Source organism: Hemibagrus wyckioides, linkage group LG01 (genome assembly GCF_019097595.1).
Source record: "Hemibagrus wyckioides isolate EC202008001 linkage group LG01, SWU_Hwy_1.0, whole genome shotgun sequence".
Taxonomy (NCBI): Eukaryota; Metazoa; Chordata; class Actinopteri; order Siluriformes; family Bagridae; genus Hemibagrus; species Hemibagrus wyckioides.
This window is the reverse complement of record NC_080710.1, coordinates 30,897,065-30,920,160: the sequence shown is the minus strand read 5'-3', so window position 1 is coordinate 30,920,160 and position 23,096 is coordinate 30,897,065. Positions and strand designations below refer to the sequence as shown.

Genomic DNA, 23,096 nt, shown 5'->3' with positions numbered 1-23,096 from the left:
GTCTGGTATATGATGTGTGTGTGTGTTAGGTATATGATGTGTGTATGTGTGTGTGGTATATGATGTGTGTGTGGTATATGATGTGTGTGTGGTATATGATGTGTGTGTGTGTTAGGTATATGATGTGTGTATGTGTGTGTGGTATATGATGTGTGTGTGTGGTATATGATGTGTGTGTGGTATATGATGTGTGTGTGTGGTATATGATGTGTGTGTGTGTGTGGTATATGATGTGTGTGTGTTAGGTATATGATGTGTGTGTGTGGTATATGATGTGTGTGTGTTAGGTATATGATGTGTGTGTGTGTGTGTGTGTGGTATATGATGTGTGTGTGGTATATGATGTGTGTGTGTGTGTGTGTGTGGTATATGATGTGTGTGTGTTAGGTATATGATGTGTGTGTGTGTGTGTGTGGTATATGATGTGTGTGTTAGGTATATGATGTGTGTGTGTGTGTGTGTGGTATATGATGTGTGTGTGTGGTATATGATGTGTGTGTGTGGTATATGATGTGTGTGTGTGTGTGGTATATGATGTGTGTGTGTGTGGTATATGATGTGTGTGTGTGGTATATGATGTGTGTGTGTGTGGTATATGATGTGTGTGTGTGTGTGTGGTATATGATGTGTGTGTGTGTGTGGTATATGATGTGTGTGTGTGGTATATGATGTGTGTGTGTGGTATATGATGTGTGTGTGTGTGGTATATGATGTGTGTGTGTGTGTGGGGTATATGATGTGTGTGTGTGGTATATGATGTGTGTGTGTGTGTGGTATATGATGTGTGTGTGTTAGGTATATGATGTGTGTGTGTGTGTGTGGTATATGATGTGTGTGTGTGGTATATGATGTGTGTGTGTGTGGTATATGATGTGTGTGTGTTAGGTATATGATGTGTGTGTGTGTGTGGTATATGATGTGTGTGTGTTAGGTATATGATGTGTGTGTGTGTGTGTGTGGTATATGATGTGTGTGTGTTAGGTATATGATGTGTGTGTGTGTGGTATATGATGTGTGTGTGTGTGTGTGTGTGTGTGTGGTATATGATGTGTGTGTGTTAGGTATATGATGTGTGTGTGTTAGGTATATGATGTGTGTGTGTGTGGTATATGATGTGTGTGTGTGGTATATGATGTGTGTGTGTTAGGTATATGATGTGTGTGTGTGTGGTATATGATGTGTGTGTGAGTGTGTTAGGTATATGATGTGTGTGTGTGGTATATGATGTGTGTGTGTGTGTGTGGTATATGATGTGTGTGTGTGTGGTATATGATGTATGTGTGTGGTATATGATGTGTGTGTTTGTTAGGTATATGATGTGTGTGTTAGCTATATGATGTGTGTGTGTGTGTGTGGTATATGATGTGTGTGTGTTTTAGGTATATGATGTGTGTTTGTGTGTGATAGGTATATGATGTTTGTGTGTGTGGTATATGATGTGTGTGTGTGTTAGGTATATGATGTGTGTGTGTGGTATATGATGTGTGTGTGTCTGGTATATGATGTGTGTGTGTGGTATATGATGTGTGTGTATGTGTGTGGTATATGATGTGTGTGTGTCTGGTATATGATGTGTGTGTGTGTTAGGTATATGATGTGTGTATGTGTGTGTGGTATATGATGTGTGTGTGTGGTATATGATGTGTGTGTGGTATATGATGTGTGTGTGTCTGGTATATGATGTGTGTATGTGTGTTAGGTATATGATGTGTGTATGTGTGTGGTATATGAAGTGTGTGTGTGTTAGGTATATGATGTGTGTGTGTGTGTGGTATATGATGTGTGTGTGTGTTAGGTATATGATGTGTGTGTGTGGTACACTATATTGCCAAAAGTATTCTCTCACCCATCCAAATAATCAGAATCAGGTGTTCCAATCACTTCCATGGCCACAGGTGTATAAAATCAAGCACCTAGGCATGCAGACTGTTTTTACAAACATTTGTGAAAGAATGGGTCGCTCTCAGGAGCTCAGTGAATTCCAGCGTGGAACTGTGATAGGATGCCACCTGTGCAACAAATCCAGTCGTGAAATTTCCTCGCTCCTAAATATTCCACAGTCAACTGTCAGCTGTATTATAAGAACGTGGAAGTGTTTGGGAACGACAGCAACTCAGCCACGAAGTGGTAGGCCACGTAAACTGACGGAGCGGGGTCAGCGGATGCTGAGGCGCATAGTGCGAAGAGGTCGCCAACTTTCTGTAGAGTCAATCGCTACAGACCTCCAAACTTCATGTGGCCTTCAGATTAGCTCAAGAACAGTGTGCAGAGAGCTTCATGGAATGGGTTTCCATGGCCGAGCAGCTGCATCCAAGACATACATCACCAAGTGCAATGCAAAGCGTCGGATGCAGTGGTGTAAAGCACGCCGCCACTGGACTCTAGAGCAGTGGAGACACGTTCTCTGGAGGGACGAATCGCGCTTCTCCATCTGGCAATCTGATGGACGAGTCTGGGTTTGGCGGTTGCCAGGAGAACGGTACTTGTCTGACTGCATTGTGCCAAGTGTAAAGTTTGGTGGAGGGGGGATTATGGTGTGGGGTTGTTTTTCAGGAGCTGGGCTTGGCCCCTTAGTTCCAGTGAAAGGAACTCTGAATGCTTCAGCATACCAAGACATTTTGGACAATTCCATGCTCCCAACTTTGTGGGAACAGTTTGGAGCTGGCCCCTTCCTCTTCCAACATGACTGTGCACCAGTGACCAAAGCAAGGTCCATAAAGACATGGATGACAGAGTCTGGTGTGGATGAACTTGACTGGCCTGCACAGAGTCCTGACCTCAACCCGATAGAACACCTTTGGGATGAATTAGAGCGGAGACTGAGAGCCAGGCCTTCTCGTCCAACATCAGTGTGTGACCTCACAAATGCGCTTCTGGAAGAATGGTCAAAAATTCCCATAAACACACTCCTAAACCTTGTGGACAGCCTTCCCAGAAGAGTTGAAGCTGTTATAGCTGCAAAGGGTGGACCGACGTCATATTGAACCCTATGGATTAGGAATGGGATGTCACTTAAGTTCATATGCGAGTCAAGGCAGGTGAGCGAATACTTTTGGCAATATAGTGTATATGACGTGTGTGTGTGTGTGGTATATGATGTGTGTGTGTGTTAGGTATATGATGTGTGTGTGTGGTATATGATGTGTGTGTGTGTTAGGTATATGATGTGTGTGTGTCTGGTATATGATGTGTGTGTGTGTCTGGTATATGATGTGTGTGTGTCTGGTATATGATGTGTGTGTGTGTTAGGTATATGATGTGTGTGTATGTGTGTGTGGTATATGATGTGTGTGTGTGTTAGGTATATGATGTGTGTGTGTGTTAGGTATATGATGTGTGTGTGTCTGGTATATGATGTGTGTGTATGTGTGTGTGTCTGGTATATGATGTGTGTGTGTGTGTGTGTCTGGTATATGATGTGTGTGTCTGGTATATGATGTGTGTATGTGTGTGTTAGGTATATGATGTGTGTGTGTGTGGTATATGATGTGTGTGTGTGTGTGTGTGTGGTATATGATGTGTGTGTGTGTGGTATATGATGTGTGTGTGTGTGTGTGGTATATGATGTGTGTGTGTGTGTGTTAGGTATATGATGTGTGTGTCTGGTATATGGTGTGTGTGTGTGGTATATGATGTGTGTGTGTCTGGTATATGATGTGTGTGTGTGGTATATGATGTGTGTGTGTCTGGTATATGATGTGTGTGTGTGTGGTATATGATGTGTCTGTATGTGTGTGTGGTATATGATGTGTGTGTGTGTGTGTGTGTTAGGTATATGATGTGTGTGTGAGTGTGTTAGGTATATGATGTGTGTGTGTGTGTGGGATATGATGTGTGTGGGATATGATGTGTGTGTGTGTGGGATATGATGTGTGTGTGTGTGTGTGTGTGTGTGGGATATGATGTGTGTGTGTGTGGGATATGATGTGTGTGTGTGTGTGTGTGTGTGTGTGGGATATGATGTGTGTGTGTGTGTGTGTGGGATATGATGTGTGTGTGTGTGGGATATGATGTGTGTGTGTGTGGGATATGATGTGTGTGTGTGTGTGTGTGGGATATGATGTGTGTGTGTGTGTGTGTGTGTGTGGGATATGATGTGTGTGTGTGTGTGTGGGATATGATGTGTGTGTGTGTGGGATATGATGTGTGTGTGTGTGTGTGTGTGTGGGATATGATGTGTGTGTGTGTGTGTGTGTGGGATATGATGTGTGTGTGTGTGTGTGTGTGGGATATGATGTGTGTGTGTGTGTGTGGGATATGATGTGTGTGTGTGTGGGGGGGGGATATGATGTGTGTGTGTGTGTGTGTGTGGGATATGATGTGTGTGAGTGTGTGTGTGTGGGATATGATGTGTGTGTGTGTGTGTGTGTGTGGGATATGATGTGTGTGTGTGTGTGTGTGGGATATGATGTGTGTGTGTGTGTGTGTGTGTGTGGGATATGATGTGTGTGTGTGTGTGTGGGATATGATGTGTGTGTGTGTGTGTGTGTGGGATATGATGTGTGTGTGTGTGTGTGTGGGATATGATGTGTGTGTGTGTGTGTGTGTGTGGGATATGATGTGTGTGTGTGTGTGTGTGTGTGGGATATGATGTGTGTGTGTGTGTGTGGGATATGATGTGTGTGTGTGTGTGTGGGATATGATGTGTGTGTGTGTGTGTGTGTGGGATATGATGTGTGTGTGTGTGTGTGGGATATGATGTGTGTGTGTGTGTGGGATATGATGTGTGTGAGTGTGTGTAGGTGAAGCAGTGGGAGGCGATGCCTTGTTTGCTGCTTCGTCCCTCCTGCAGAGTGTGAATGTGAGCGATAGTGTGCATGTGTGTATGTAAGTGTGTGAATGTGAGTGTGTGTGTGTGTGAGAGAGTGAGTGTGTGTGTGTGTGTGTGTGAGGTTGTGATCACCTGCGGGGAGAGACGTGCTGTGACAGCCCAGTCTCACAGCACTGGAGCTCTACACTCTCAGCACAGTTACACTCTGTACCTGGGAACGGCATGTGACCAAAAAGAACAGTGTTTAAATACAGAGCAGCAACAAAACACCAGAGGATCTATCTATCTATCTATCTATCTATCTATCTATCTATCTATCTATCTATCTATCTATCTATCTATCTATCTATCTATCTATCTATCTATCTATCTAATGTTTATTCTTTATTCCTCATTAACTTCTCCCCACCTCCCCCCTTTCTCTATTACTCTCTCTCACTCCCCTCTCTCTATCTGCCCCCTCCCTCCCTACCTCTCTCTCTCTCTCTCTCTCTCTCCCTCTCGCTCCCCCCCCCCCCCTGTAATGACTTCATTACAGGTACAGAACCTGGGTGGCGTTTTATTGACCTGAGAGCATTATGGGATGTCCAACGATCTGCAGCGGCAGCAGTGAGGGGTGAAGGACATTAATAATAGAAACTCATAAACAGACCCTTCACTCCTCTTCAGTGGAATAAGACCTCGTTACAGAGCCCTCGCGTTACTCATGCAGTTTAAATGAAGCTTTAAGAAAAGCCGGACACCTTTCTGTCGTTTTCGTGTCTCATATCTGAATACTGTTTAAGTTAATTATGATGCCGCCTCTGCGGTCAGGGCTCGCTTAAAAAAATCTCACTTTGTGTGAGACAGTCCTGGTTAAATGAAGGCGTGGGACAGGGGGTGTGGCCGAGTATCACATGTGAAGGGGGGCGGAGTCCTGTTGTAGGAGTTGTGTGTGATTAATGTAGTCTTTTTATTGATAGTGAATGAGGATACATCTGACATAAAGTGTGTGTGTGTGTGTTAAAGACTGAAGTTCAGATATTTTTGTTGTTTGTTGTGCTCTCTCTCTCTCTCTCTCTCTCTCTCTCATTCCATCTCTCTCTGTCTATCTCTCTTTCTCTCTCTATCTCTCATTATCTCTTACTGTCTCTCTCTTTCTGTCTCTCTTTCTGTCACTTGCTCCGTCTATCTCTCTTTCTGTCTCTCACTCTGTCTCTCTCTCTTTCTCTCATCCCATCTTTCTTTCTTTCTTTCTTTCTTTCTTTCTTTCTTTCTTTCTTTCTTTCTTTCTTTCTTTCTTTCTTTCTCTCACTCTTTCTCTCTTAATTCTCCTGACATCAAAGTTTAAATAAAAAAGAAATAAAAACATTTTTTTTTTGGTGAGTGAGAAATGAAGTCAGGCGGACTTTCGTTTTTATTTTCATTAGCTGTCCACATCTGTGACAGTGTGTGTGTGTGTGTGTGTGTGTGTGTGTTTCTGACTGTAAGGTCTGTCACGGCTCTCATGCTTTCTCACAGAGCTGTTGCTGCTCTCATAAAGAACCTTTCAGGCTTCAGGCGACACGTTTAGCGCCTGATAGCAGCCGTAAGGACTGAGAATGCCTGGTGGAGCGAAGCTTACATTTCACTTAAGACATTTATGTTGTTCTAGCTGATTGACTTGCTTTCTCTGCTCCTGAGGTCATAATTGATCTCTCTCTCTCTCTCTCTCTCTCTCTCTCTCTCGTAGGGGAGTTGTTCGCTTGGATATCAGCCTACAGGATGTGGATATTGATCAGTGTTCCACTGACGGCTGGTTCGCAGGAACTCACAGGTGCAACCTGACCAGCATGGAGGTGAGACGTCTAGCTCTTGGTGTTTTCCTGTGAGTTCAGGTGTCAGAATTTGAATAAATAAATAAATAAATAAAGACTGAAAGAACGAATAATTATCTCCGAGCTGAAGGAGCACTGGGAGCTTATTACCCTGTTAAGCTTCACGAGGAAAGAAGCAGCAGTGTGTGTCATGCAAGAAAAAACACATTAAACACCTCTAAATGACTCGGTTTTATTCACACTCCTGTAAACAGCATGATTAGATTGTCTGTTTCTGCTCACAATAGGGTAAATGGCTGGATTGTGTTACAAAGAATGTGTAGAATATGCTGGAATGGAGTAGAGTAAAAAAAGAGTGGAGCAAAATAGAGTTGAATAAAATGTTACATAATATGATATATGATATGATATGATATGATATGATATGATATGATATGATATGATATGGTATGATATGATATGATATGATATGATATGATATGATATGATATGATATGATATGATATAATATAATATAATATAATGGGATGGAAGAGAAGACACTGGAATAGAATTGGACAGAATAGAGCAGGGTAGAATGTTATAGACCAGAAAAAAGTTGAATAGAACATAATAGAGTGGAATGTCATGCAAAAGGATGAAACAGAATAGAATTATATATAATAGAATATATTAAAGAATGGAACAGAGTTTGATAGAATGGGGCAGAATAGAAGAGGGTGCAATAGAACAGAGCAAAATAGAATGCAATAATAAACAATAGAGCAGGTTTGAATAGAATAGAATAGAATAGAATAGGACAGAAGAGAAGACACTGGAATAGAACTGGACAGAATTGAGCAGGGTAGAAAGTGATAGACCAGAATAGAATTAAATAAAATACAATAGAGTAGAATGTCATGGAAAAGGATGAAATAGAATAAATGCTTTATGGTTATAGAACAGAGCAGGATAAAACAGAATAGAGTAAGGACTAGAGTAAAGAGTATAGAAGAATAAAATTTTACAGAATAGAAGAGAACAGAACATAAAATAGTATGGAGCAAAATAGAGTGTAATAATAAACAATAGAACAGGTTTGAATCGAATCGAATCGAACACAATGGAATAGAATAGAATAAAATTGAACAGAAGAAAAGACACTGGAATAGAATGGAACCGAATAGAGCAGGGTAGAATGTTATAGACTAGAATAGAATTGTATAGAAAATAATAGAGTAGAATGTCATGGAAAATATGAAATAAAATAAAATGATATATGGCTATATAAGGTTATAGAACAGAGTAGGGTAAAATAGAATAGAATAACAGACTAGAGTCTAGAGTAAAGAGTAGACTAGAATAAAATGTTACAGAATAGAATTATATATAATAGAATATATTAAAGAATGATAGAATGGGGCAAAATAGAAGAGAACAGACCATTAAATAGAACAGAGCAAAATAGAGTGTAATAATAAACAATAGAGGAGGTTTGAATAGAATAGAATAGAATAGAATAGAATAGAATAGGTGTAAGATGGAATAGACCAGACCAAACTGCAAAAATGCAATAGAATATAGCACATAGAAAAGACTACAATAAAATAGAATAAAGCAGGATAGAAGAGAAGAGAATAGAATTGAATAGAAGTGATTTTTAACAGAATAGCATGTTGTAGAATGGAGGTAATTATAGAATATATTATATTTAATATTAGAAGTGAGTTCTAGAATCAGTTATCAGTTTAAAGTTTCCTCAAGCTTGGAGAAATGAATAGAAATTATTTCTACAGAACAGAATTGAACAGAGATGATTTGATAATTAGAGCTTTATTGAATATTATAGAATGTAGGTAAGAACATTATATAGTATATAATATAAGAAAAAGAGGCTGAGAGTCAGTCAGCAGTCAGTAAGTGAAGGTTCCCATCTCCAGGAGCTCAGGGACTTAGAATAGAAATTAATTGAAATAATTTCTAAAGAATAGCATGTTATAAAATGTTACACAATGTATGAAGGTATAGTATATGGTATATAAAATAAGAAAAGGTGGCTGAGAGTCAGTCAACAGTCAGTCAGTGAAGGGTGTGGTCTCCATGAGCATGGAATGATTAAAATGATTTCTACAGAATAGAACTGAACAGAAATGTTTTGATAATTAATACAATATTGAATGTTATAGAATGTAAGTAAGAACATTATAAAGTATATAGTATAAGAAGAGGAGGCTGAGAGTCAGTCAGCAGTCAGTCAGCGAAGGCTGTGGTCTCTAGGAGCATGAAATGATAGAAATGATTTCTACAGAACAGAATTGAACAGAAATGATTTGATAATTAGAATTTTATTAAATGGTACAGAATGTAGGTAAGATTACATATGGTATATAGTATAAGAAGAGGAATGGTGGAAGAAGGGTGGAATGAGAGAACAGCATCAGGTTCTTGCTATAAAGCTAGAACAGTTCTAAGGTTCTTCATTTGAGCAGAAGTCTGGTGTGATTTGAGCAGAAGTCTGGTGTGATTTGAGCAGAAGTCTGGTGTGATTTGAGCAGAAGTCTGGTGTGATTTGAGGAGCAGTCTGGTGTGATTTGAGGAGAAGTCTGGTGTGATTTGAGGAGAAGTCTGGTGTGATTTGAGGAGAAGTCTGGTGTGATTTGAGGAGCAGTCTGGTGTGATTTGAGCAGAAGTCTGGTGTGATTTGAGCAGAAGTCTGGTGTGATTTGAGGAGAAGTCTGGTGTGATTTGAGCAGAAGTCTGGTGTGATTTGAGGAGCAGTCTGGTGTGATTTGAGCAGAAGTCTGGTGTGATTTGAGCAGAAGTCTGGTGTGATTTGAGGAGAAGTCTGGTGTGATTTGAGGAGAAGTCTGGTGTGATTTGAGGAGAAGTCTGGTGTGATTTGAGGAGAAGTCTGGTGTGATTTGAGGAGAAGTCTGGTGTGATTTGAGGAGAAGTCTGGTGTGATTTGAGGAGAAGTCTGGTGTGATTTGAGCAGAAGTCTGGTGTGATTTGAGCAGAAGTCTGGTGTGATTTGAGCAGAAGTCTGGTGTGATTTGAGCAGAAGTCTGGTGTGATTTGAGCAGAAGTCTGGTGTGATTTGAGCAGAAGTCTGGTGTGATTTGAGGAGAAGTCTGGTGTGATTTGAGGAGAAGTCTGGTGTGATTTGAGGAGAAGTCTGGTGTGATTTGAGGAGAAGTCTGGTGTGATTTGAGCAGAAGTCTGGTGTGATTTGAGCAGAAGTCTGGTGTGATTTGAGCAGAAGTCTGGTGTGATTTGAGCAGAAGTCTGGTGTGATTTGAGCAGAAGTCTGGTGTGATTTGAGCAGAAGTCTGGTGTGATTTGAGCAGAAGTCTGGTGTGATTTGAGCAGAAGTCTGGTGTGATTTGAGGAGAAGTCTGGTGTGATTTGAGGAGAAGTCTGGTGTGATTTGAGCAGAAGTCTGGTGTGATTTGAGGAGAAGTCTGGTGTGATTTGAGGAGAAGTCTGGTGTGATTTGAGGAGAAGTCTGGTGTGATTTGAGCAGAAGTCTGGTGTGATTTGAGCAGAAGTCTGGTGTGATTTGAGGAGAAGTCTGGTGTGATTTGAGCAGAAGTCTGGTGTGATTTGAGCAGAAGTCTGGTGTGATTTGAGCAGAAGTCTGGTGTGATTTGAGCAGAAGTCTGGTGTGATTTGAGCAGAAGTCTGGTGTGATTTGAGGAGAAGTCTGGTGTGATTTGAGGAGAAGTCTGGTGTGATTTGAGGAGAAGTCTGGTGTGATTTGAGCAGAAGTCTGGTGTGATTTGAGCAGCAGTCTGGTGTGATTTGAGCAGAAGTCTGGTGTGATTTGAGAAGAATTCTGGTGTGATTTGAGAAGAAGAGAAGTCTGGTGTGATTTGAGAAGAAGAGAAGTCTGGTGTGATTTGAGAATAATTCTGGTGTGATTTGAGCAGAAGTCTGGTGTGATTTGAGGAGAAGTCTGGTGTGATTTGAGCAGAAGTCTGGTGTGATTTGAGGAGCAGTCTGGTGTGATTTGAGCAGAAGTCTGGTGTGATTTGAGCAGAAGTCTGGTGTGATTTGAGGAGAAGTCTGGTGTGATTTGAGGAGAAGTCTGGTGTGATTTGAGGAGAAGTCTGGTGTGATTTGAGGAGAAGTCTGGTGTGATTTGAGCAGAAGTCTGGTGTGATTTGAGCAGAAGTCTGGTGTGATTTTAGCAGAAGTCTGGTGTGATTTGAGCAGAAGTCTGGTGTGATTTGAGCAGAAGTCTGGTGTGATTTGAGCAGAAGTCTGGTGTGATTTGAGCAGAAGTCTGGTGTGATTTGAGGAGAAGTCTGGTGTGATTTGAGGAGAAGTCTGGTGTGATTTGAGCAGAAGTCTGGTGTGATTTGAGCAGAAGTCTGGTGTGATTTGAGCAGAAGTCTGGTGTGATTTGAGCAGAAGTCTGGTGTGATTTGAGCAGAAGTCTGGTGTGATTTGAGGAGAAGTCTGGTGTGATTTGAGGAGAAGTCTGGTGTGATTTGAGGAGAAGTCTGGTGTGATTTGAGGAGAAGTCTGGTGTGATTTGAGGAGTAGTCTGGTGTGATTTGAGCAGAAGTCTGGTGTGATTTGAGCAGCAGTCTGGTGTGATTTGAGCAGAAGTCTGGTGTGATTTGAGCAGAAGTCTGGTGTGATTTGAGCAGAAGTCTGGTGTGATTTGAGCAGAAGTCTGGTGTGATTTGAGCAGAAGTCTGGTGTGATTTGAGCAGAAGTCTGGTGTGATTTGAGCAGAAGTCTGGTGTGATTTGAGGAGAAGTCTGGTGTGATTTGAGGAGAAGTCTGGTGTGATTTGAGGAGAAGTCTGGTGTGATTTGAGCAGAAGTCTGGTGTGATTTGAGCAGAAGTCTGGTGTGATTTGAGCAGAAGTCTGGTGTGATTTGAGGAGAAGTCTGGTGTGATTTGAGGAGAAGTCTGGTGTGATTTGAGGAGAAGTCTGGTGTGATTTGAGGAGAAGTCTGGTGTGATTTGAGGAGAAGTCTGGTGTGATTTGAGGAGAAGTCTGGTGTGATTTGAGGAGTAGTCTGGTGTGATTTGAGCAGAAGTCTGGTGTGATTTGAGCAGCAGTCTGGTGTGATTTGAGCAGAAGTCTGGTGTGATTTGAGCAGAAGTCTGGTGTGATTTGAGCAGAAGTCTGGTGTGATTTGAGCAGAAGTCTGGTGTGATTTGAGCAGAAGTCTGGTGTGATTTGAGCAGAAGTCTGGTGTGATTTGAGCAGAAGTCTGGTGTGATTTGAGGAGAAGTCTGGTGTGATTTGAGGAGAAGTCTGGTGTGATTTGAGGAGAAGTCTGGTGTGATTTGAGCAGAAGTCTGGTGTGATTTGAGGAGAAGTCTGGTGTGATTTGAGGAGAAGAGAAGTCTGGTGTGATTTGAGCAGAAGTCTGGTGTGATTTGAGAATAATTCTGGTGTGATTTGAGCAGAAGTCTGGTGTGATTTGAGCAGAAGTCTGGTGTGATTTGAGGAGAAGTCTGGTGTGATTTGAGGAGAAGTCTGGTGTGATTTGAGCAGAAGTCTGGTGTGATTTGAGCAGAAGTCTGGTGTGATTTGAGCAGAAGTCTGGTGTGATTTGAGGAGAAGTCTGGTGTGATTTGAGCAGAAGTCTGGTGTGATTTGAGCAGAAGTCTGGTGTGATTTGAGGAGAAGTCTGGTGTGATTTGAGCAGAAGTCTGGTGTGATTTGAGCAGAAGTCTGGTGTGATTTGAGCAGAAGTCTGGTGTGATTTGAGGAGAAGTCTGGTGTGATTTGAGCAGAAGTCTGGTGTGATTTGAGCAGAAGTCTGGTGTGATTTGAGCAGAAGTCTGGTGTGATTTGAGCAGAAGTCTGGTGTGATTTGAGCAGAAGTCTGGTGTGATTTGAGCAGAAGTCTGGTGTGATTTGAGCAGAAGTCTGGTGTGATTTGAGCAGAAGTCTGGTGTGATTTGAGGAGAAGTCTGGTGTGATTTGAGCAGAAGTCTGGTGTGATTTGAGCAGAAGTCTGGTGTGATTTGAGCAGAAGTCTGGTGTGATTTGAGGAGAAGTCTGGTGTGATTTGAGCAGAAGTCTGGTGTGATTTGAGCAGAAGTCTGGTGTGATTTGAGCAGAAGTCTGGTGTGATTTGAGGAGAAGTCTGGTGTGATTTGAGGAGAAGTCTGGTGTGATTTGAGGAGCAGTCTGGTGTGATTTGAGCAGAAGTCTGGTGTGATTTGAGCAGAAGTCTGGTGTGATTTGAGCAGAAGTCTGGTGTGATTTGAGCAGAAGTCTGGTGTGATTTGAGCAGAAGTCTGGTGTGATTTGAGCAGAAGTCTGGTGTGATTTGAGGAGAAGTCTGGTGTGATTTGAGGAGAAGTCTGGTGTGATTTGAGGAGAAGTCTGGTGTGATTTGAGGAGAAGTCTGGTGTGATTTGAGGAGAAGTCTGGTGTGATTTGAGGAGAAGTCTGGTGTGATTTGAGCAGAAGTCTGGTGTGATTTGAGGAGAAGTCTGGTGTGATTTGAGGAGAAGTCTGGTGTGATTTGAGCAGAAGTCTGGTGTGATTTGAGCAGAAGTCTGGTGTGATTTGAGGAGAAGTCTGGTGTGATTTGAGCAGAAGTCTGGTGTGATTTGAGCAGAAGTCTGGTGTGATTTGAGGAGAAGTCTGGTGTGATTTGAGGAATCTGGTGTGATTTGAGGAGAAGTCTGGTGTGATTTGAGCGGCTGTAGATTTTAGGGGCGGAGCTATGAAGACGCTGTTAACCTGGTGTTTGAGGATGATTATTAAGAGCAGCACAGGAGCACAAAAGGAACCTCAGCTGCTCTATAATGTATGTGATATAATGGGTTGCAGGAATCTCTCTGAATAATTAAGCATGTGATTCGTCTGCACTGTCTCCTCTTAGACACAGCGTGTGTGTGTGTGTCCTCTAATATACTGAAGTCTTAGACACCAGAACTGACTCTGTTCCATCGGATGATTAAACAAAATTGATTAACAACACGATTCTCGTCCTTTTGTGGTGTTGCTCAAGCAACATCTCAGAACACCTCAGAATCGTTCCTTCATTAACCGTCTGTGTTATCGTACAGGAACGACAGATACGATGCGCTGTAGAGTCTGTTAATGAAGCTGTTTTGCTGTATCTACTGCAACTATGTTACTACTAATGTTGCAGGAACGTTGTCCGAATGTTCATAAAGGTTCTCCAGAAAACTGTTTTTAACTGTAACAGTTCCTTTCCTAGAAATAAACCAACCATGCTGTTTTCTCCTCCTACCTACTGTGTTTGCTTTAATGAAGGAACTGAGTTATTGCTTGAATGACAACACTGAAATACATAGAAATAATTTCTAATTAATGTCATAAAATGTTATACAATGTAGGTAGGTATAGTATGTAGTATATAATAAGGGAAAAGGAGTCTTAGAGTCAGTCAGTGGTCAGTCAGTGAAGGCTGTGATCTCCAGGAGCTCATGGATTTAGAATAGAATGCCATTGAAATGATTTCTACAGAATAGAATAGAACAGAAATGTTTTGATAATTGGAACATTATTGAATGCTATAGAATGTAGGTAATAGTATATAGTATAAGAAGAGGAGGCTGAGAGTCAGTAACTAAAGTTTGTTGTCTCCAGGAACTCATGGAGTTAGAATAGAATGGAATAGAAATAATTTCTACAGGATCGAAAGTTATAGACCTCATAGTCATTTATATAATCCATATTATCCATGGTAAATGAGTATTAGTGTCTCTGCTTATACATGACAGATAAGTATCAGTAGGTAGGACGAGAGAATGGCGTGTTTGGTGTATTTTTAGGAAAAGGAACAGTTATGGTTAAGTTTTCTGGAGAACCTTTATAAACATTCAGACAACATTCCTGCAACATTAGTTGTAACGTAGCTGTAGTCGGCTCTGCTTCATTAACAGACTCTACAGCGCATCGTATCTGTCGTTCCTGTACGATAACACAGACGGTTAATGAAGGAACGATTCTGAGGTGTTCTGAGATGTTGCTTGAGCGACACCACAAAAGGACGAGAATCGTGTTGTTAATCAATTTTGTTTAATCATCCAATGGAACAGAGTCAGTTCTGGTGTCTAAGACTTCAGTATATTAGAGGACACACACACACACAGAGGAGAATTATTCAGAGATAATACAGTGAATACAGTAACATCTGTAATTTCGCTGGATGTCAAATCCGTATGAACGGAGATCTTGTAGACGCAGCATGAGCGATCTTCATCTTTCTCCTTCCTCTGTCTGTCCTCATTCGCTTATGGTGTGTAATTGAACTCTGCTCTGAGTGGCCTGGAGTTGATCGAGTGTCCTGATCCCGCTCTCTCCAGATTTTTTCCATTTGATCGGTGGTGTTGAGCGGGCAGAAAGGCAGCTGGCGGTTGGAAAAAGCGCCGCTGTTCCTTTTAGCGCCGCTGGTTATAAATAGAGCTCAGGACTGCACGGTAATCAGGAGTTTGTGCAGCCGTGTTGTAATGCGATAAAGCCGTCTCATTGTGCCTGCAGCCCTTCTTATGCAAACAAGCCATGATTCTCTCTCTTGTTATCTCCGGCTCTGCAGCGCCGACGCCTAAATCGGTTCACTCAATGCTCCAGAAGCTCCAGTGCAAGCGGGAGCGTTCCAGAGGTTCATCAGAGCTGCGCTACATCTGGCTCCAGTGCTGAGTCGGGTTATTTTAGGATTTAAGTCATCATGGTCATTATACTGGCTGGAGTGAGATCACACGCATGGATATCACACGGTCATTATATCAACACCTCCTCAGCCTGGAGAGGAAGAGACAGATGGAGAAACTAGCTAACATGAGGAATGATAAAAATCATTAATTAATTAATAAAAAAGTAAACAAATTGAAAATTTGCAACAGCTACCATGATTATTACAGAAAATCAACTGACCACAGCATTTTTTTTATATCCGAAATTAATTACTTCCTGTTATCACTTGCGTGTTGAAGTTATTAAGCCAAAAAAAAAAAAAATCTTAAAATTTTCTGTCCCTCTGACACTGGAGACTCCTTCCATAACCGTAAAATAAACAAAAATACAGAAATCTGCACATCAACGATATCACACGCTTTAATGCGTTTACGTGTTGCGTCCTTTAAACACATGAAGCTGTTGCTATAGAAACGATCAGGAGCTGTCAGAGCTGCTGTAATAGAAAACTAATCAAAAACTTCTGACCAATCAGATTTGAGGATTCAGTGGTAGTAAGAGCAGATATAATAAAGGATAAATATTTGAGTGGAGATTGATGTTAATGTAAATGTGTGGAGCGTAGTAAAGTGTGTGTGTGTATGTGTGTGTGTGTGTGTGTTAAAAGCACAGTCTTGGTCTTTTTTATTTATTTATTTTTATTTTTATACGATGAGATTGAACTCTGAATGTTCCTGAGACAGATGGCCAGTGAAGCTGGCAGGAGACTCAGACTGCCACGAGCGAAGAGACGAGAATAAACACAACCTTCGGGTTTTCTGAAACGACAAGATGCTCTTTTCTGTGGCTCTGTCAGTCTGAGCCAATTCTCAGTGTTTTTTCTTTTGGACTGTTTTTAGATATCAGATATCTTTCTGTACACTGATGTTAGAAAGTGGGTGTTGTTTCTTAAAAAATAAATAAAGTATCTATCCATCCATCCATCCATCCTTCCTTCCTTCCTTCCTTCCTTCCTTCCTTCCTTCCTTCCTTCCTTCCTTCCATCCATCAATCTACCTACCCAACCAACCACCCTTCCTTCCTCTATCTATCTATCTATCTATCTATCTATCTATCTATCTATCTATCTATCTATCTATCTATCTATCTATCTATCTATCTAAGAAGCTCCTGTTTATAGTATAAGGTGTTAGACTGTATTCTTCATTATATAGACACAGCTATGAAGGTAGAAAAATAGAATAATGAATAGAAACGAATTCTCAAGCTAACATTAGCACAGCTCTATGGTTTGATTATAAGATTGAAGCAAATAAACTCAGCCGTACTGCCGAATCTGCTCACAGAGATGCTAGATTTGCGTCATTGCAAAATAAAAACAATAATAATAATAATCATTTTCAAAATGGATGAGATGGATTTAAAACACCAAATATTATAATAATAATTCCGAAGCCGGTTGGAAAAAATCTTAGCCCAAGCTCAAGCTGCTAAAATCAGGTAACTTCCCATACGGCTGTGAGACGTGGAAAGAAGGATGCTACACTGTTAAAGGGATATCAGTGACCTTAATGATGCATGATGAAGACACAGATTTAGGGAGATCTCTCTATGTATCAGTCGTTAATTTGGAGCTGAATTTCTTACACACTTTAAACGGCAGCGTTAAATATTTTGTCCTCAGAGTTTGGATTACGAGAACGTCTTACAGAACGTAACGTCGTAGCCGAACCTCCGTGTTCCACTGCATCAGCAGCGACTAAAACGGATTGCTTTTCTGTTTGTTTTTCTGCCCTTTCTGTCCTCTCGCCATCAGAGCTGCTCTATTTATAGACTGACTATGAAATGAACGCGGGAATTACGTTCGAGAGAAAGAAGGAGAAAGAGAGAGATGGAGAGAAAGAGAGAGATAGAGGAGAGACAGAAAGAGAGAGAGAGATTGAGAGAGACCGAGAGAAACAAAGAGATGGAGAGAGATATGAAGAGAGAGACAGACCGAGAGATGGAGAGAGAGATGAAGAGATACAGAGAGATGGAGAGAGAGAGACAGACAGAGAAAGAGATGGTGAGAGAGAGATGTAGAAAGACATGGAGAGACAGAGAGACAGAGAGAGATGGAGAGAGACAGAGACAGACAGAGAGAGAGAGAGAGAGAGAGAGAGAGAAAGAGAGAAAAGGAAAGAGAGAGATGAAGAGAGAGAGAGAGAGAGAGATGGAGAGAGAGAGATGGAAAGAGAGAGGTGAAGAGAGAGACAGAGAGAGAGATAGAGAGAGAGCTGGAGAGAGATGGCAGAGTGAGGAAGATCTATCTATCTATCTATCTATCTATCTATCTATCTATCTATCTATCTATCTATCTATCTATCTATCTATCTATCTATCTATCTATCTATCTATCCATCCATCCATCCATCCATCACTAAATACATCATTTTTTTGTCCAAAGATTCATGTACTTATACAGTATATTGCACAGCACCCTCATTATCTTCATATACAGTAAATAAACATATAGAACTATAGAAAAGTATAGAATTCATATAAAATAAAAGGAGATAATTAAAAAGTTATATTAGAGTATATTTAATTACCTTTCTCCTAAACAGAAAGCCAGAGGCAACAGTGACAAGAATAATCTCTCTGCGACAATAAAATATTTACACTCACTAAAACTGAACTATTAATGAAAGTAGCTAAAGATGGAGCTTATAATCAGACATAATGGTTAGATCAGACCTACATGTTTACATAAGAGCTGTGTGTGTCTATATATATATATTCAGTTGTATTTGTTATGTAGCTCCTACAACAATCACTTGATGTATTTGTTACCTTTTAATTCCATAATTGAATAATACAGAAATATAAAAATGACTACAAGGCTATAAATGATATTTTAAACATATATCCCTACATTTTAACATAATTTCCTACCTCATAAGTTTTTATTATATCCCTACATCATTTTTAATGCAGTTCAGCTTCTGAGGCAGTTTAAAAAAAACCTCAGCTTTTATTTATTTATTTAACTTTTACATTCCTCCAGATTTTGGTCACACGTTAAATAACACCAGAGATACTGCTATAAATATTTCACACACAGTTATATGGGAGGAAAATATGACAGATTCCTGGTTGCAGCAGGCAGGTGATTGTATGTAGAGGACAGAGGAGAGATTGGTGAAGTAAATGAAATGAATGGGACTGAAACTAAAGCCTCGTTTACACGTCTTTAGTCTCTCTACTACAAAGCTGTCACGGAAGGGTCACTCAGTTGGTTAAGGCTCTGGGTTGTTGACCTGAAGATCGGGGTTCAAGCCCCAGAACCACCAAGCTGCCACTGCTAGGCCCTTGAGCAAGGCCCCCAACCTCCCTCTGTTCCACAGGCGCTGCATCATGGCTGACCCTGTGCTCTGACCCCAACCCCCAAGGACAGAATATGTGAAGAAAGAATTTCATTGTGCAGTAATGTATATGTGACAAATAAAGGCTACTTAACTTAACTGACTGTAAGGAATCCCAGGTCCAGCAAGCTGCTGCTGCTGAACCCCTGAGCAAGGCCCTTAACCCTCAATTGCTCAGTTGTATAAAATGTAAGTCATTCTGGATAAGGGCATCTGCCAAATGCCAGAAATATGTAAATGTCAAGAGGCGTTCTTATCCTTCTACCGGTTGCCATGGTGATAATGTTAATCAGTGGGTGAAGCAACTAGCATCCCAAATGGCTAAAATGGAAGATTCTGGAGGGAGATTTTGTGTTTATCAGCATCATTTCATGTCACCTTTATTGTCTTCACTGCTATTGGTAATCAGTTGATCCATATTCACATAAACTTTGTTGCGTCACTGGACACACCCACAGCGAGTTCCTGAGAGTTCTACCTACCTACCTACCTACCTACCTACCCATCCATCCATCCATCCATCCATCCATCCATCCATCCATCCATCCAACCATTCTTCCTTCCATCCATCCATCCATCCATCCATTCTTCCTTCCATCCATCCATCCATCCATCCATCCATTCTTCCTTCCATCCATCTATCCAACCATTCTTCCTTCCATCCATCCATCCATCCATCCATCCATCCATCCATCCTCACAGCTACTTTCAAATGCCTTTATAAACACACTCCGGTGATGCAGTGTGTCAGGAGAAAAGATCAGGCTCAGAAAAGGGTGTGTGGCTCTGTCAGAAAAATGAAGGTTTTTGTTTATTCTCATTTCTGTGTGTGTGTGTGTGTGTGTGAAGAGAGAGAAAAAAATGAGGCAAAGGAACGACTTATAGCTGCCATGACATGAGGGAGAACAGGAACTAAAATCAATGAAACAACAGTCATGCTGCTGTAGTAGATGAGGAATAAACACTTTCCAGATAGCATTCAGCTTTCAGGTTAGTAAAAGGAGCTCCATGTCGTCACACCAGCCTGGTACTGATTATTTCATGTAACAGTATTCCATAGTGGATGTACTTCCTGCTCATCTCTGACTGCTGTGTCCTGCTCAGGCTACAAGTGCTTTGGCATCAGTGTAGGTTGCGAGTGGAGTGTGTGAAAGTGAGGGATTGCTCTGCTCTCAGACACTCTATAGTCACCCGGGCATGGGACGAGCTCTCGAGCTGCAGCTTAGAGCGCTGCCAAGCTAAACCCACAGAGCCCAAGCCAGGCATTTCTTCATCATTCTTAAGCTCATGGGACTAGCGCTGAAAAAGTAAAAAATTTCCACCCCAAAAAACTCCTCCACGTCCTTGAAGTCATTAAGACTGACGTGATTATTATGATGCGTGTCAAGAGAGAGCAGGATGAATGGAGGCAGCGCCTTTACTGCCAGCTCATCACATCGCGCAGCAGGCGCTCGATGCTAACACTTAGCCGAGAAGATGGCAGGTGCTCTTGCTGTGGAAGAACCGGGCGCTAGACTGTTCTTTACTCACAGCTTTATTTATTTATTTTTTTTACATCCATCCATCAGCTGTCAGTGGAGTAGCAGTAAACGACAGTGTCCATCTTCACAACACGCACAGCATCCAGGCCATTTGTCTTCATTCAGCATTCCAGACCAGTTAATCTGTTCCATCACAGATGCCACCCCAGCAGCAGCAGCAGGGCTTGGCCATATTAAAATGCCTGTCAGCAGAAAAAGATCATAATTGCTTCATCAAATCAGATCTTGGATATCTCAAGGACCACACAGGGCTCGGAACATATTAGGTTATAAACATGCTAAAGTCAGCTAATGTCTCGTGTAGAACACATTACACACATCATGGAAGAGTTCTAGTACTCAATAGTGCTATAAATTAGCTACAGAGCTGAACTAGTAATGGTTCTCAACCTTGCTTTTACCCCCGAATTAGAGGAATGGGTAATTTAGAAGCAGGGTTATGAAGCAGGTCTTTTCCCCAGGGTTATGAGACTCTTCTCTGAAGCATCACATCATGGTGCTGAAGGTGTTACAGTGTGAAACCACACGCTGTTACGGCTAGTCACTTAGCAACAGATAACCAATCAGAAACTGAGCAGCGCCTCTTAACAAAAACAACTCGGTAGATAGAGTCAGGAGGCAAATCACCCGACATCATGGAAGTGTGCGCCGTAGCGAGGGGGAAATACGTCACGCTGAAACATTAGCAGAAGTCGGATATCGTGGAACGAACGTCTGTCTTAACTTAAAAAGAGCAAAAAAGATGATAAAGCTGTGAAAGATAACAGGACCTGCTCGGGTGCAGAAGAACAGACCTGAACTTATCCTCTCTGATAAAAGTGAAAGCGTGAGACGAGACGTTATTTAAAGTGGCCGTGCGTCGGATTTATCCAATCAGGGTTGTTCATACTTGAATACGCAAATTAGAAGGTAGGGTTTAGGAATGTAGAGTTTGAAACATCAGATGATGAAGAGCCAGGATTCAGCGTTAACCCCAGGATTCCCTTTTTCCTGGGAATATTATATCATGTGTGAAAAGCCCCTAATGACACCTGGTTACTCATTATGAAGTAAAATAAATGGATATCGTTATATCGAACTCATTACACTAGATCATTATTTGCATTACATTTACCACAATACTTTATTGGTTCATTTATTGGATGATTTGCCCTCAAAAAAAAAATCATTAAGCTTGTCAGTTTCTGTAATTAGCATGTGGGGCAGTTAGACTGCGCTCAGTGGCAAGTCTACATCAGTAATAGATATTTTCAGAAACCTACTCAGAGAGACAAATTGTGTGTAATTTTATGTCTATTTCGGACACGGAGCGAAGTTAATTTGGGGCGCAGACATTTAACAATAACACAAGCAACGTGCTACTGAGCCTGTGTTTATTTTCAGGACAGAATATAACACTTCCTCGAAGAACATGGCTCGTTCCTCAGGGTCTGATGATGAGATGATGAGAATAGCACAGGTGCTGGATCTGCTGGGACAAAATATTCTCCGTATAAAGAACTAACCCTCGATATTAACCCTGATTTTGTGCTTTGAAAAGACATTCATTCATTGTCACCCAAATGAGGATGAGGTTCTCTTATGAGCCTGGTTCCTCCCAAGGTTTCCGACTCACATCATCTCAGGGAGTTTTTCCTCTCCACTGTCGCCTCAGGTTTGCTTTATTAGGGATAAATGTTAGGAAGACAATGTCCATTGTCAAAGGTGCTATACAAATAAATTGAATTCATTCATTCGTCCTTTGATTATTTATGATGTCAATATGTACACAAGATTTTTTTCCTTAAAGGTGCCATGGCTTATTATCTGAAGGATCAGAATGGACACGTGTTCCTTTTGAGAATGTTGAATAATTAAGGAAGGGTGAGTGGGTTTTGGTGGACAGCTAAAGATCTGAAAGTTCCTGATTTGATCCTGAGCTTGGTTTGTAGGGCTGGATTTTGACTGGGATAGATCATTGGTCCAGATTCTGCCCTAATCACTAGATCCCAGGGTTGCTAATATCCTGCTGTTCACTGTATTCATTGTTTGGTAAAAAAAAATCCATTGCATACCATATACAGAAATCTAAATAATATCTATAAGTTTTGATTCACATTTATACAGCTGTCTTGATTATTCCGTTCTCTTTCTCTTTCTCTCTCTCTCTCTTTTTTTTGGGTTAATAAATGCTCTTAACTGCATTTACATCCACTTTGTCTATTCCTGTGATACAAGTGACAAACCTCCCTGTGTTCATCACAAACATGAGCTGATGTAAGACTTAAAAGGAGACGAGATATCGCATCTCAGTGTTTGTCACTCGGGTCTTTGTTAAGCTGTAGCCTCTAGCGCTTTCTCAAAACCGGCCGCTCCTTCAGTGCTGATTTTTACACGGAAACATTTTTAAGATTTATGCACATGCCTTCAAGCTGATGCTGCTTGCTACTCCCGCCGCATTCATACTCGGATTCAACCGGATCGCATCGCTGAGGAGGAAATCAAATATGCAAATTTTCCACTGGATTCAGCTCATTTGCTGTTCTGGCTTAAATAAATGGACTGGATTAATTTTACTTCTCTCAGCGTCGCTCTGAGAATCAAAGACTAAATTTATCCATAAATTCGCTCACAGTCATTATTTTAGAGGGGAGGAATTTCACTGAAGTCAGAAATTGAAATGTAGGTGTGTTTCAGGTTCCGTTTTGTCAATTATTTCTGATCAATCCGTGCAGGATTTTACGATTTTGTGAACCAAAATATCCACAATATTCAGTTTTTTTTTTTGCTGAATTAGGCCAAGATACGTCGTTCTAAGGACATGTTACGGATGTGTGAGAAAAATACGAGCTCAAATGGAGATCAGATTTAGGGGGTGTGTCACTCTGTGTAATCACCTGACATGATTAGATCTATACTTTGAGCTGGAAAGAAATCAGCCCCAGCCTCATTTTTCACTTTTCTTGTACAAACACTGGTGGC

At 41.2% G+C, this 23,096-nt stretch overlaps 1 protein-coding gene across 2 annotated transcripts in view; it reads left to right on the top strand.

The window, feature by feature from the left end:
- gpr158a (G protein-coupled receptor 158a) overlaps nt 1–23,096 on the top strand; it is a 130,163-nt gene that overhangs the window by 30,557 nt on the left and 76,510 nt on the right. For both annotated transcript variants that reach the window (XM_058403868.1, XM_058404627.1), the window contains exon 2: nt 6,483–6,588. In XM_058403868.1, the coding sequence (XP_058259851.1) occupies nt 6,483–6,588 (106 nt within the window). The remainder of the gene's footprint in view (nt 1–6,482; nt 6,589–23,096) is intronic.